Genomic DNA, 16,644 nt, shown 5'->3' on the forward strand with positions numbered 1-16,644 from the left:
AATCTAAAAGATTCCTAAGTAGCCAATAGGATACAAGATCCTAATAGCCAATAGGAACATTTCACTTAAATTGAACCAAGTATGAACGGGTTCAATTAAGTTTACAATTAAACCAAAAAAAAAAACAAAAAAAAACCAAGTATAGAATGCAGAAAATTAAAACTAAGGCTAAAATAACTAAGTATAAAACTAGTCTAAGGCTCCAACACTAGGCCCTATGATTAGGACAGCTTGTCTTCCTTGTGGATGCTTGGATCTGCATCAAAAGGTTACAAATATAGTATGCTGAGTCACAATACAGTCAACCCTACATATATCGAATCTAGACGGTTACATTACCCTTATACTCAATACTCCCCCTCAAGTTGGTACATGGATATCCTTCATGCCCAACTTGGGTACAATAGGATGAAATAATTTAGATGTTAACCCCTTGGTGAATACATCAGCTAGCTGCTCCTCTAACGAAAGGAATACAAATCAGGCCTTCTTCAAGTTTTTCTTTGATGAAATGTCTTTTAATTTCAATGTGTTTGGTCCTATTATGTTGAATTGGATTATGGGCTATACTGATTGTAGCCTTGTTGTCACAGTAAAGACGCATAGCATAGTTGTCAAGGCGTCACCTAGGCGTATTGGATGCCTTGTTGGTGTTGCCTTGATTTTGGACCTTCTCCAACGCCTTGGGTCACCTAGACGCCGTGACAACTTTGACGCATAGGCCTTTCATAAGTCAACCCTTGATCAGCATGTAATAACTTGAGCCAAATAAGCTCATAGACACCTTGTGCCATTTCTTTGTACTCTGCTTTAGCACTTGATTTGGACACTACAGATTGCTTTTTACTACACCATGTGACCAAATTCCCTCCAAGAAAAGGTTGAGAGGCGATCATCTACTGAGCTTGTCTAATCGGCATCAGTAAAGGATTCCAACTTGAGATTACCATTGTTCAAGAATAAAATGCCTTTTCCTGGGGAAGATTTTAAATACCTCAAGATCTTGCATACGATCTCAAGATGAGTTGTCCATGGATCATGTAAGAACGGGCTTACAACTCCCACACCATAGGCCACGTCTAGACGAGTATGAGAAGGTATATCAATCTCCCCACAAGACGTTGATACCTCTCCTTGTCCACTGGATCACCTCCCTCACTGCTCAGTTGATGATTCACCTCAATAGATGAGTCTATAGGCTTGCACCCAAGCATCCCGGTCTCCTCTAGAAGATTTAGAACAAACTTCCTTTGAGAAATGAAGATACCCGCGTTAGATCGGGCTACTTCAATTCTCAGGAAATATCTGAGCGGACTTAAATCTTTGGTTCCAAATTCAGTTGCCAGCTGAGTCTTCAACGCACAGATCTTTGTGTCATCATTGCCAGTTATGACTATATCATCAACATAGACTATGAGGGTAGTGATCTTGCCTTCCTTGTGTTTGGTAAACAGGGTATGATCAACATCACTCTGTTTGTATCCCAATTTCTGCATTGCTCTTTGAAACCTGCCAAACCATGCCCGATAATATTACTTGAGACCATGGAGAGATTTTTTCAGTTTACAAACTTCCCCAACTGTGGATGGTGAGTCAATTCCAGGAGGAACATCCATATATACCTCTTCAAGATCTCCATTGAGGAAAGCATTCTTTACATCTAACTATTGAAGATTCCATCCAAAATTTTCTGCACAGTATGACAATGCTTGAGCGAAATTCATCTTTGCAACAGGGGCAAAGATGTCCTGGTAGTCTATGCCATATATTTGGGTGAAGCCCTTGACAACCAGTCTTGCCTTGTATCTTTCAACGGTCCCATCTGCTTTTTGTTTTATGGTGAATACCCACTTGCACCCTACCGATTACTTTCCTTCGGGACAAGGAACAAGCTCCTAGGTATTATTTATCTTCAAGGCCTGCAGTTCGTCTACCATAGCATTCTTCCATTTCTGATCTGTAATAGCAACCCTTTGGAATGGATATAGAAGAAAGAGAAGAAACAAAGGCATGGTAGGAGGGAGATAATGACTCATAGGAGATAAAGTTTGAATAATGACGGATAGATTTGAAAGCTTCAAATAATCCCAGGACAGGATCTTAAACCAGGGAATGAATAACACTTAAGAGATACTCAGGCTGTAGTAAAGCTGATGGAAAAGGGTATGAAACAAAATAGGAGAAAGTCAGGCTGTTAGGTACAAGTTTTAAAGTATCGGTATCGGGTATCGTATCGGTCGGGTGATTTTAAGAGACGTATCGTAACGTATCGAACGGTATCGAAACGCATGAAAATGGTCAAAATACACATTGGAATATACTTTTGGATGCAAAAAACAATATAAACAAGCAATATATAGCATACATCATGCATAAACACTAAAATGGAGAATAATGTATAACCAGACAAGTGCGTTAAATTGAAATTGTTATAAAAGATGATGTTTCTTACACGTTGTAATCGTCTTTAGGCTCTATAGCCATGAAGAGTATTGGATGATGCAAAGGATGATGTTGTAGCATTCCTTGATTCATTTTTGAGTCCAAAAATGTGAAAAACCAAGATTAACTGCAAGATTTTAGTCTCTTGGTTGAGAGTTTTCCTTCAGTTTTTCTTTTAGAATAGGAGTTGTATCGAGTCTATGAGTGAAAATTGCTTTTCTATGGAATGTATCGGTATGTATCGGTATGTATCAAGCTGTATCGGTCGATACGTATTAAACCACCCACAAACCCTTTACTGGACATAGCTATATGTATCAATATGTATCGGTCGTATCGTATTGTATCGGCCCATATTGGGCGATACAATCCGAGACAGTTCATTTAAAAAACAAAAAAGAGACGTATCGGTATTGACCGATAACGATACGTATCGGCTGATATGATATGTACCGATACTTTAAACCATAGTTAGGTAGCAGTTTAGGGACCTGGAACAGAACAGGGGTATATGGGTTTGGGTCTGAAATATGGCAGAGGCTAATAACACGGGTTATTAAGTAATCAGCAGGCTAGAACACTCCTACAGTCCTACCGATTTCATAAACTGGCTGAAAACTGCAGGAATCGATCTCAGGGATAGGCTGAGTGAGCCAAGGTGATATCCGCTGATCCACTGGTCCAAAGGACCTGAAAATTGGATCGAGTGATCTTCTCACAGGGGGTGAAACTCGATCAGAAGATGGGAGGAAGTTGATGGCTGGATTGGGCTGAGGGTTGAGGTGATGGAATTAGAAGGTAGAGGACAAAATTAGAAACTAACTAGAACTTATGTCTGAACTTGCAACAGTGAAGAACAATTGTTGAAGATAACGCTCCATCAACTTTAGAGTGATGTAGGGATGAAGAACACAATAGATATTGGCCTCCCGGGATTCCAACCGCAAGGAGTCGACTAGATGGATCAAACACCAGCCCCTTCCTCCTCAGATCAAACACGAAGGAATCTCCATTGGGAGCAAGCAAGCATGCAAACAACATCAACTTGTGCCCTCTTGGGTTGCTTTGTAGAATAATAGAAGGGAGCAGCAGGGGTCCAAAATTAGAAGTTTCCCAAATTAGGAAGCTTCCAATTGGTCCCCCTTTGCTTGGAGTACGAGGCACAATCAGTTTTCAAACTGATGCAAACTAATTGTTGAAAATTACTAATAAATAAAATAGAAAGGAAAAGCAAGTGACATCAACTAGATCACTTGACTGGACCACAACTTAAACTGAACCAACTGGTTCGTACAAAGACATAAGGAATTAAATTAAGGCAAAATAACTCAAACAACCCAACACCAAAAACGTGGCTGCTAGGCAGCAGCCTTCTTCTTCTTTCTTTAATACATCTTCAGATCTGCATTAACTCTCCCTAGCTTGAAAACATTGGTCCCCGACGAATGGATGAAGGACATAGCGCTCGTACAAGTCGGGATCAAGCTTTTTGAAGTCATTGGCATAAATCCAAGTGCTATCATGTCATGGGCGACCCTTCCATTTGACGAGAAAGGTTTTGTAACCGGTGCCACAACGAGTGGTTTTGTAGGTGTCGTCTAAAACCTCCTCGATAATATCTTCTTGTTGGATATATGTGTCCATCAAACCCGGTTCATACCGTTTCAACCCAGTTTACTATGTATTGAATATTTCATACATTTTGGTTTAGTATGATTACATGCGATATAAACTTTTTGAGCAATTTATATCCATAAGTTGCACTTTAAATTGGTAGTCACGACTAAGGTTTGGGCTGGGCACCCTTATCATATGGTCTTCGCATTGGGTATGCCTAGCCATGATGGTAGGGTACGAATGCGAGTACACACATGGGTGTGTATTGGCGAAGAATCTTAATTTGTTGATTCCCTCATGTATTACTGCAAGATTTAGGTTTGGAATAGACATGTGGCACTGAGGCCTAGTATCTGAGAGGGCCTGGTCACTGCATAATGTGAACGTATTCTTTGGTCCACTAATGATTGAGGTTCAAGAGAACTAAAGCTAGTGTTTTGGGAATGCGTGAATATTATGTGAGTGAAAGAGTTACTCAACATGGTCTCCACTGCTCGATTGAGGAACATCAAGGGGAGTTAGTTTGTGGATGGTTGGATCAGAATTAGGATCCTGTACCGTTTTGTAAATAGTTTTGCAAAACATATTTTCACATAAAATGATGTATTGTATTTATGTTTTTTGTTAAAAGTTTTAATCGTGTTTGGCAGATTCCAATCACTTACACAGACACTCTGATATGGACATGTACCATGGAATGGAGTTTGGCAGTACTAGTTTTTACATGACCTAGATTCCATGATGATGATGTTGTTTAGTGGAGGGTTGGTGCATAATTGTTATGCAACGGTATTTCTGGGATTTGCTAATTAAGAATTAATTTATTTAATCATAAATGGGCTTGATGCAAATAATAATTAATGGCCCATTAAAGATTAAAATTTTAATTATTTTATTCCCCTGTTAGGTTCTGCTTCTTCACTAATTAGAAGCCCATCAAGGAAGCCCATCAGGGTTTAAGTTAAGCAGGAGAGATAGTGTCAAACTCTCACTGGGAATAAAGGAGGATGCTCTTTAGAGCCCCATCTATTTAAACACACAAGGGGGGAAGACCAGCACTTCCTTGGACGAATTTTCTCTCCCCCCTTGTGGAACCCGAATTCTCTCTCCTCTCTCTTCTTTCTTGCTCTCTTGAGTGCTGAAACTGGTTAGGGTTTTTGGAAACCCTAGTTTTCTAGGTTGGATCCGGTTCTTGGAGAAGAGGTTTTGGTTTGGCTCGTTGATCTTCTGTTGCATCAAGGAGATTCAAGTTAGAGTTTCTTAAAGTGCTTGTTAGACGAAGAATCATTATCTGGAGGAGGAGCAACACTTGAGGCTCTATAGGTTAGCAGATCTTGATGTTTATTTTATGCACTAAGTTTTATTAATTATTTGGTAGCCATAGGATGTGGAAAAAACCAGAATCGATCTTTTTCCGCTAGACATTCGGGTATGGGATGGTTTCCTTTTTTTCATAGGATGGAAAAAGGGTGTTCTTTCTCTTCTTGTTTTTATAGGATACAAAAAGAGATGGTTTGATAAATTTTTATTGTACCACAAATTTCCTATGATTGATTTCCCATGGGCAACCATGGAATTGATCCTATGACTACACCAACACTTCTGTAGGTGGCTTACGTTGGGGCAGCCTTAGCAGTTGTTCAGTGTCACCTTCATCAGAGTGATGCGCCACATAAAGGTGTAAATCAGCCACGTTGAAGATATTGCTTATGCTCATATCATCAGGTAGGTCGAGCACATAAACGTTTGGTCCGATTTGTTTCAGTACCTTGTAAGGACCCATCTTCTTTGGGTGGAGTTTAGTGTTGACACCCGGTTGGAACCTTTCAAGATTGACATGAGCCATCACTATGTCTCCCGGTTGAAACTCCACATATCATCGATGATGATCAGTTGTAGCCTTGTAGACATTGTTGCTAAGAGCAATTCGTCATTGAACATCAACATGCACCTTTGTGATATGGTGCAAAAACTCATCAGCTTCAATGCTAATGCGGGCTTGTAGTGGTACTGGAACGAGGTCAATAAGTCGCCGTGGTTGCATTCCAAGTAAAATTGAGGAGTACAACCTGTCGTTCGATTCATTGAGCCATTGTAAGCAAATCAGCGATGTCGATTATGGCTAGCCGCATCTTCTCATAGTCTCTAACTAAACACCTTATGGAATTCCATGAATACTGGCTTGAGTCAGAGTGACTACGACCATCTTTATTTATAATAAAGAGAAGAACATTCTAGAATGAGTACAAGGACAAAAATAACCTTATGACTATTCTACCCCTGAACCCATATTACAATACTCCCCCTCAAGTTGATGCATACATATCAAACATGCCGAACTTGCTAATTATAGGAAGAAATCTCTTAATACTGATTCCTTTGGTAAGGACATCAGCCAGTTGTTCACTAGATTGAATAAATGGGATACAAATTATTCCTTGTTCTAGCTTCTCTTTGATGAAGTGCCGGTCAATCTCAACATGTTTAGTATGATCATGTTGAACCGGGTTGTGAGCAATGCTGATTATGGACTTGCTATCACAGTAGAGCAGCATAGGAAGATCAGCATTCATCCGCAAATCTTGAAGAAGCCCCTTGAGCCAAAGAAGCTCACAAATACCCTGTGCCATAGCTCGGAACTCAGCTTCAGCACTAGACCGAGCCACATCAGCTTGCTTTTTGCTTCTCCACGTAGTTAAGTTTCCTCTAACAAATGTGAATACCCAGATGTGGACTTCCTGTCATTAGGACTGCCAACCCAATCTGCATTAGTGTATGCTTCTATCTGGAGATGACTATGTGGAGAGAACAAGACTCCTTTCCTCGGAGATGACTTGAGGTAACGGAGAATTCTGTATGCTGCTTCTAAGTGAGAAGAGTGAGGATCATACATGTATTGGCTGACAAGGTTTACAGCAAATGTGATATCTGGCCGAGTATGTGAGAGGTAGATCAGTTGACGAACTAACCTCTGAGAACTGCCTTTGTACACCGGGTTACCTTCCTTACTCTTCAAATGTGTGTTGGGCTCCAGACAAGGTTCGAAAACTCTGGTCTCGGTGCCAACTCGAACCCTTGAAAAACCGAGTTGAGCCGAGATCTCGCCAAGTTGGTGCACTTTTTTTTTCTCGACTCGAAGCCTCATCTCGGTGGGTTTTAGACCTAGTTTGGGTTTGAAACTTGGTATTCAGCCTATTTTAGGCCATTTAAACACCATGACACTATCAGATTTTGCAAAAACAAAGTCCAAATAGGAGTTTCAGTTAGTGGGAAAGCAGTACAGACACTTATGCTAGAAACCAGGACAGGCACAGGACAAACACACTTATTTATGCCTAATATCATTTAAGTAAATGCTTTTGTATTTGTATTATTATTCATAAATAAGCAAATACCCCCTATTTGAATCCAATAAAAATAGTTACAAAATCAAATTCAAAAAGGAAAAAAAGTCAACCCCCCAGTTCAAGAACAAAAGCTGGATTTTTGGCGGTAGGTGCAATTTTCAACTTTCTAATGCTGGGGCTTTTCTCAAATCTAAAAATTCCATAAATCTTAATATGGTAAAACATTGCTAAAAACCAAAAGTGCGGTAAAATATTCATTTGTTTTGATGTCCAAAAATATATTTTCATTCAGAGCGATTTTGACGGCATTCGTGCACATCGAATTAAGTTTGACCGGTGCATAACTCTTTCAATATAAATCAGATTTTAGCAATCTTGGACTTGTTGGAAAGCTTTGTTTAGATTTTGACAGCATTCGCACACATCAAATTAAGTTTGACCGCTACATAACTCCTTCAATATAAATCAGATTTAAGCAATCTTGGACTTGTTGGAAAGCTTTGTTTTGAAAGCTTTCCAACAAGTCCAAGATTGCTAAAATTTGATTTATATTGAAAGAGTTATGCACCGGTCAAACTTAATTCGGTGTGCACGAATGCTGTCAAAATCACTCTGAATGAAAATAGTTTTTTGGACATCAAAACAAATGAATATTTTACCGCACTTTTGGTTTTTAGCAATGTTTTACCATAATAAGTTTATGGAATTTTTAGATTTCAGAAAAACCCTAGCATTAGAAAGTTGAAAATTGCACCTACCGCCGAAAATCTAGTTTTTGTTCTTGAACTAGGGGGTTGACTTTTTTTTCTTTTGGAATTTATTTTGTAACTATTTTTATTGGATTCAAATAGGGGGGTATTTGCTTATTTATGAATAATATCTTAAATAAATGATATTAGGCATAAATAAGTGTCGGTCTTGTCTGTCTTGGTTCCTAGCATAGATAGGTGTCTGTATACCAAGAATTTCCAGCAAGATCTCGAGATCTGGCATTCATATAAAGGACGTATATGGGCATTTTCCTATGTCGGACCGAGATCTCTCCCGACCGAGATCCGAGATCTCGGCGAGATATTGACATTTTGAGACTCGTAGGCAATCTCGTCTCGGGATTTCGAAAAACCGAGAAACTCGGCGAGATCTCGCGAGTTCTCGAACTATGGCTCCAGAGGGGTATCTGCTGGTTTATACCCAAGCATCCTTATTTCTTTCAATAAATCCAAGGTATATTTCCTTCGAGAGAGAGATATGCCCTTAGCTGAATATGCAACCTAAATCCATAGGAAGTACCTTAATCTACCCAAGTCTTGTTAAGAAAACAATGCCTAGAATGGCGATTTGCAGAAGAAAAACAAACAGAGAAGAACAAGCAACACACAACACCAGAAATTTACGTGGTTCATCCCCAAGATGGGAAGCTAGATCCACGTCCGAGCAATAGAACGAATTTCACTATTCTTTGGAAATGTTACAAAACCACTCTTACAGCCCTCTCAGAGATAAGAACATTATATAGAGAAGCCCTAACCTGAGGAAGTATAAGAATACCCCTGGACCTAGAAATTGCCAAACCGGATAGGGTCGGACCAAAACATAACGTATATCCAAAATATACCGTTTCGAAGATCTCGACGAGCCTAATAGAAGACAAAGAGCCTCAGTATGATTTTTGGGAATGGTAGTAGCTGAGAGGGACAACGCAAAATTGTGAACAGAAGACAGAAGGTGGGAAATAGACACATACTTATCAATGGAATAGACAACATTAGACTTTTAAGTGCAAGAGCGAATACCTTTGCGCTAGGCAATTGGCAAGTCATTAGAGGATGAGGAAATCGGAACTTCACTAGAGGAAGGAGCTGGTGGAGGTAGAGAAACCGTTGGAGCTGGAGGAATCTCGGCTTGTGGAGCTGCTCGTTCTCGCTGCTGATAAATCTGTAATGGTGCTTTGGGAGCATCAGGGAAAGGAACTAGGACAGAGACAGGTAGAGGAGTAAACACATGCCAATCATCCACAGACATGGAGGGAGTCGAAGGATAATAAGTACTCCCTTCAAAGAAAGTAACATCAGCACTGACAAAGTACCCATGGGTCATAGGGTCGTAACACTTATACCCTTTCTGGTTAGTGGAATAACCAAGAAAAATACACTTAGTGGACCGAGGTGGCAATTTGTTAGTGGTAACATGCAAATTGTGAACAAAACAAATGCAGCAAAAAACACGAGGTGGTAACCGAAAAGCAGGTTGCCCGGGAAAAAGATGATTTATCAGCAAGAACAGACATAGGCATGCGATTAATCAAGTAACACGCAGTGAGCACTCCTTCACACCAAAAGTGCTTCAGAACATGCATATGCATCATTATAGTCTGAGCTACCTCAAATAAATGCCTATTCTTCCATTCGGCCACCCCATTCTGTTGTGGAGTGTATGAACAACTAGTTTGATGAATAATACCATGGGCAACACAAAAATCTCATTTTGCACAAATTCTAAGGCATTATCATAACGAAATACTTTAATAAACATATCAAATTAATTTTTTATTTCAGTAACAAAATTCTGGAATATAGAGGGAAACTCAGAGCGACCTTCAAGAGGGACAACCGTATAAGACTCGAGTTATCGTCAACAAAAGTAACAAAGTACGCAAATCCACTCCTATTCCTGACATGACACGGACCCCAAATGTTCGAATGGACTAAGGAAAATAAAGATGAACTACGAGCCACAGAGCGAGAAGGGAAAGAAGCATGATGATGCTTACCCAACTCGAAGGCTTCACACTTAATTTTAGACAAAGACTTAAAAGTAGGAAACAATTACTTCAACCTAGCTAAGGACAAATGACCTAACCGACAGTGCCACTGGAAAGGAGTAACACCATCAACAAAAGCAGCAGTAGCAGAAGACACAACAGCAACACCACAATCCAGATAATATAGTCCATCCTTTTCACCCCCTCCACCAATCGTCTTCCTCATGTGAAGATCCTAAAAAACACAATGAGTAGGAAAAAAGGTTACCGAGCAATGTAAAGCCTTAGTTAATGTACTTACAGATAGAAGAGTCAACGGTAATTGAGGAACATGTAACACAGAGGAGAGAGTAAGAGAGGAGGAAGGTGATACTGTACCATGCCCAGACACCGGGGTAGAAGAACCATTAGCTAGGATAACTGGTGAAGATTGAGTATTATGGGAAAAGGATTTAAATAACGAAGACTTACCAGTCACGTGAGAGGAAACCCCAGAGTCAAAGATCCGAGGCGTGGAAGTGGTGGAAAAGAAGGCTGGTGTACCTGCATGAGCCAGAGTAGCAGAGGAAGAAGGTCCAGTGGATGTGTGAGTGGAAGCCTCTAGACTCTGCAATCGCCGTAGTAACTGAGAAAATTAATCACGAGTAGGAGTTGCAGTAGAGCTGCTACCTGTTACTGTACCTTGTGAAGCATCACCAGGAGAGACACCATCAAGACTACCCATCTGTCACTACATGATTGGCTGACGGAGCTGCCCAATCTGCTTTACCATGTGTATCCCAACAATAATCAACAGTGTGACCATTCTTCCCACAATGAGTGCACTTCCTAAGGGGTTTGTCACTTGAGAACCCACCAGAGAAGCCACCAGGGCCACTAGTACCTCTACCACCACCACCATGGCCTCCCCTTGAGCCACAGCCACGGCCTCTACCACGACTAGCAGTAAAGGCAGAATTGTCTTTGGGAGAGGATTCAGCCTCCACAGGAGCAGCAATACGCTGAAGGCGAGAAAGAGTATCGGCAAGGATAGGCACGGTTTCTTCAGCAAGAATATGGCCCTTCACATTTTGCAGATCAGAATCCAAGCCAGCCAAAAATTTAGAAACAAAAAGCTCATTCCGCTGTGCCTTGAGTTTGCCAATATCAGTTGTGAGAGGCTGAAAAACATTTAACTCCTCAACAAGACCTTTAAAGGAACTATAATAGTCTTGAAGAGGTTTACCAGACTGACGAAGCTGAAACAACTTCTAATAAAGGTCATATACCCGATGCATATTTTTCTCTTGGGAATAGGTGTCCTTCAGATCATCTCAAACACCCTTGCCTAGAGTATGAAACATCACATTCGCAGCAATATCAGGTTCCATGCTGTTCACAGCCATATCAGAATCACTGCATTTTCTTGCATCCAATCTTCATAATCATGAGCATCTGGACCAGGAGGATCTGTGGTAATATACTAATATATTTGAGCTTCTTTTTAGCCATGATATACACCTTCACTGCCTGAGACCATAATAAATAATTGGAACTGCCCTTGAGTTTGATAGAGGTAATGGTAACATTCACCTTATCAGTCGAAGAAGTAGCTGCAGTGGTAGCTACAGTCAAAACCTTATCTTTATCCCCAGGCATGGTCACAATATCAACACCAGCAGTAAAAACAATACGAACAGTCCTCCAACAATCCCCCCAAGAAAATCCCAACACCAAGTACCCGATTTGATCACAGAACTGAAAAGACCCAAATCGAGAAAGAAAAATTGCAACAAGAAGAGCACCACCAAATCAGCAACCAATAATCCTCAGGAGAGAGACCACTACCAATCCTAGGATGTGAAACACAGTGGAGAAGACTTCCACAAACCACCCACAAGCAGTAGCACTTGGATAACACCACAAAAAAAAATCGATTACAGGGTGTTACAAAACCCTGACAATAATCGATTTCTCAAACATGGGGAGATAAAACTTGAATTTTGCCGGAGTTAAACTCACCATTAATTAGGCATGATAAACTCTCGTCAACAGAACCAGAGCAAGCAGCAATATGAAGCATACGATCAGCAATCCACATGGCAGCAGCAACAATCAAAAAACCAGAGCAGAAAAAAAAAAATTGATCTCCAGTAAAGAAGAGATCTTTGAAGCTTAACCAGAACTTTACATAGCACCAATAGGAACACAGCCAAGAACTAATTCAGTACTCCATTCATCAATACAGGAGTCTCTAATCCATCAAAACAAAACCGCAGCAACAGAGGCTGCAGACCACAAAAAAAAAATACAAAAAAAACTGGAAAGCGAAAGAAGAGATCAGCAGAAGAGGATTAGGGGATCTCTTCTACTGATTAGTATGGCTATGATACCATGTTACAAACCAGGACCTAACTAATCAGTAGAAAAGAGAAGAAAGAAGAAGTAGAAGAAGAGAAGAGAGAGCACACACTGCCGATGGTAGAAAGGAGAAGGCAGCATGCGATAGAAATTTCAGAATTCTCTATCGCAGGCACCTCCCTCAAATATATATATTCCTGATATGAGAGAAAATAAGTTAGAGGTTTTCAGAATTACCCCTAACCTATTACACATAACACCCTTACAACTAAGCACAAGAATATAATGAAAATACATAAAAACCCCAAACCCCAAAATTGTAAGACAAAAATACCCATAATTCTTAACATTTGGGAAAAAACTTCCCCACCCTGTCATAGTGCAATTTCCCTCTCACATGGATTTTTTTTTTATTATTTTCTCTCTCTTGCTCTGAATATGTGGGTCCCATGTAGATGATGGCTTTTTCAGGACACCCATTTGTATGGTGTGCAGATTCCTCCCCACATTGGCAGCATGGGGAACACTCTCCCATTTTCTTTTTTAGGAATTTTATGTATTTAGAATTTGTTTTATGGACAAATTGTCAGAAAACTTCATGTACATACAAAGGTTTTCAGACTATTGAACTTATTGAAGGGCTTCAGCAAAATATATATATTTTTTCTTTTTTAATAAGTTTTGAGATCCTTGCAGATTCAGAAGGAAGTGTTCCACTATGGGAGGCAGTACTGGAGAAAAATGAATCGATTATAAAACTTCTGGTGGACAATGGCGCAAACATCTATTCTGGTGATGTAGGTCTGTTTACATGTATTGCTGCAGAACAAAATGACCTGAACTTGCTCAAGGACATTATATATTATGGAGGGGATGTGAAACTGCCCAATAGCAATGGAACGACTGCACTTCATGTTGCAGTTTGTGAGGGGAATGCTGAAATAGTTAAGTTCCTGTTGGACCATGGAGCTCACATTGATAGACCTGATGCTCAGGGCTGGACCCCAAGGGGTCTAGCAGATCAGCAGGGCCATGAAGAGATAAAAGTGCTATTCCAATCCAGACAAGAGATCGGTGGCCAAACCTCCTTTCGAGTTACAGAGCAGCCAAGGGTGCGCAACCTCGGTAGATTTACAAGCGAGCCAACTCTCCGCCCCTTGTCTGAGGAAGGTATAGCCACTCCAACTGATGTGCCAGGGAGGGATAATCATCGGAGACGCAATTCTAACAACTTCCACAACTCACTGTTTGGGATCATGTCAGCTGCCCATGCAAGTGAAAGAGTCGTACATTCACCTGTTGGCCATGTTCCATTTAACAATAGTTCTCAGTATTACCCTGCCCGAGTTATAATTAGTTGCCCAGGACTTGATGTCATCGGGAAGCTCATTCACCTGCCAGATTCCTTTCCAAAGTTGCTCGGGATCTGCACTCAGAAATTCGGGTTCAAACCCACAAAAATTCTAACTAGAGATGGTGCTGAAATTGATGAGATAGAGGTCATTAGAGATGGTGATCATCTTGTTCTTGTTAGTGAGGACAGCTAAACCCTTTATGTCTTCCTCTACCTGGCTGAGGCTGAAGTGTGATGTATAACCACATGGCACCCTGTGGATTGCTATGTAGAATTCTTGGGGTTCGGTTGGACAATAGATTGTGGCAGAAAAGGGGGACAGAGGAAGCAGGAAAGGTAAAAGATAGTACTTGCTGTCAACAGTCATTTATGGCTGGGGAGAAACTTCCATGATCCAGTCAATGGTTGAACACCAAAGATTATATCGTGTAGAGGGAAGCTTGTACCTTCCAGGAATGTGGTTTATAGACATAGAAGGTTAGTAGTTTTCTTGGGCTTTTGTATATTGCTTACACCACTTTATGTCTAGCCTTCTTTGCTGCTAACAGTGGCCCTTCAGTACATTGGCTGTGGAATCTGATGGGTTTTAAGGAACCAAGTGGTTATGGGCCTTGGATGTATTTCCATGAGCCTCAGGGTTTCTGGTGTATATTTGATGTTCATACTTATTGATTATCTCTATGATTCATTTGGTTCTCTTCGAGTCTCCATTGCACCAATTCAACTGGCCTGCCCTTGGCTGTTCCCCGGAGTTATCTTGTCTTCACTGTATCACAAATGGATTCGTTTCCCATCTCAAAGGTGCGAAGATGCGCCGGACACGAATATCTCCTTTGAATTATTTTGCACAATTCCTCATGTTAGGGTGATAAAAATCTGTGAATATGTAAGGAGCAGTACGATGGTTACTACAAATATTGCAAGTCCAGATGAACTGGAAACAGTTTGGATCCTGTATAAACTAACTGGCTGGCTAGTTTGGAAACCCAGGCCTTGTCAGTTAGGGTTGAGGCCCAAGTGAAGCCAAGTGGATTAGGCATGAGCATCTGGGCGTTACAAGATGGGTTATATAGTTGGCATTGACTCATTAATTATACATAGGGATCCCTTTAACTTGAAGGCCTTTGGTCCTTATGATGCTTACAATTTCTTTGGGCTCTATTTGTTTACCGGTATCTGTTGCACTGGTGGACTTGAAAGGCCTTCATCATCTCACTCCAGGCGCCTTCTCTCAAAACTAATTTAAGGAAAAAACTACACTTCACACTACTTCTTTAGTATCAATCTGCCACATGGAAGTATAAGTGGGGCTATGTGGCAGATAGTGAAGCCCAAGAGACCCTTATGGAAAAACTATACTTCACTGTAGCTAGTGAATTTATGTTTCAATATCCTCGTTATATTTACACAATTCTACATTATTTTTTATGAAAATAAATTAAGTAGATTAGTTTAAAAGAGAAACTATAGAATTAAGTATGTCCTTATCCAACCCAAAATCCCAATTACCAACCCTAGCTTTTTGAACCATAAAGCTAGCAATCCCCATCAATTCATAATTACAGTATATAAACTAAAGGATTAAGTTTCCCTCCACCCATAGAGGATGGTTCACTCACCATTCTAGGTTCACAAATCCCTCCTAGGGTTTTGTAATGTTCCAAAATACCCTCCCGATACCCTTTCCCGCCCTCTCATGCCTTGCGATCCCATTCACCATAGGTGGAGGGAAACTCGGTCCTAAGTTTAAATGATGTGGAGGAGATATCGGATGAGTTCGTGAACCGGTTGAACCAGGAGAAGTCCACCCGGACTTGTTGGAGGTATTAAGCAAAATAGGACGAATTATATATCAAATCGAAGATCTCGTTAAGCTCTTTAGTATGCTCTTTTTGGCCATTTTTGTGCGTTTCGAAGGCGGAAGAGCCCGCCGAAGTTTTCGGAATATGCAGTTTCAATTTTAAATTTCGAACTTTTATTTCAAGCAAGCCTCTCTATCTAAGGACTTAAAATTTTCCATTGTAAGCAGCTTACATTTTGAACAGAAGAAGTCTTCCAATTTCCTCTACTTGTGGATTCAAGGTTCGTCTTCCTCCATGCACCCTTGAAGCCCTACCATCGCAGGCTTAGAAGGACTAGGTCTAGAAATGAACAAGCTAGCCTCTGCATGCTGAGATTATTGCAACTGCCAATAAATCTCTTTCCATTCCTCACGTTCCAGTTTCATGGAGGGCTCCTAATAGTTTTTTCTCAACTGGTTCTACTACTAATGTTTCTAATCTTTCCTTGTTTCTGAGCTCTTAACCGATGCAAGCGGAGGCTATAGCTCTAAATCCATTAAATGTTCCTAATATTTCTACCTATCCTATGGATGTTGAACTTTTGAAGGTGCTTGTGGAGGGCAGTGGCGCCTCCTTTTAGCATATTGGTGAGACTGTTCATACCTGTAAACTCCCCGGATCTTGGCTAGAAGAATTTGTGACCTTGCTCCAAGAAGAAATCGACTCATACGGGGGAGGCTGATGGTTGCACTACCAAGGAAAATGGATAAAATGAGAATCTTGTTCCACAAACAACTGACAACATCCTATGTGGTCGAGTTCAATGTACACATGTATGTATATCACACTAATGTATCAAAATCAACATTTCTGCGAGTACACAGTGTAATGACTATATGAACTGGAATGCTCAATTATGTCTCTAGTCGTGAACAATTTTAGGTTAAGACCTATGGAAAACCAAAATCATTAATCTTGATGTGTTCGATACATTCAACGCAT

The 16,644-nt window shown here is 40.5% G+C and overlaps 1 protein-coding gene across 2 annotated transcripts in view; it reads left to right on the top strand.

Moving 5' to 3' along the window:
* The window catches only part of LOC122641109 (potassium channel AKT1-like), a 30,486-nt gene extending 16,290 nt beyond the window's left edge, over positions 1-14,196 (top strand). For both annotated transcript variants that reach the window (XM_043834430.1, XM_043834431.1), the window contains exon 11: positions 13,204-14,196. In XM_043834430.1, the coding sequence (XP_043690365.1) occupies positions 13,204-14,054 (851 nt within the window). In that variant the 3' untranslated portion in view covers positions 14,055-14,196. The remainder of the gene's footprint in view (positions 1-13,203) is intronic.
* Positions 14,197-16,644: the final 2,448 nt, after the last annotated feature.

Source organism: Telopea speciosissima, chromosome 9 (genome assembly GCF_018873765.1).
Source record: "Telopea speciosissima isolate NSW1024214 ecotype Mountain lineage chromosome 9, Tspe_v1, whole genome shotgun sequence".
Classification (NCBI taxonomy): Eukaryota; Viridiplantae; Streptophyta; class Magnoliopsida; order Proteales; family Proteaceae; genus Telopea; species Telopea speciosissima.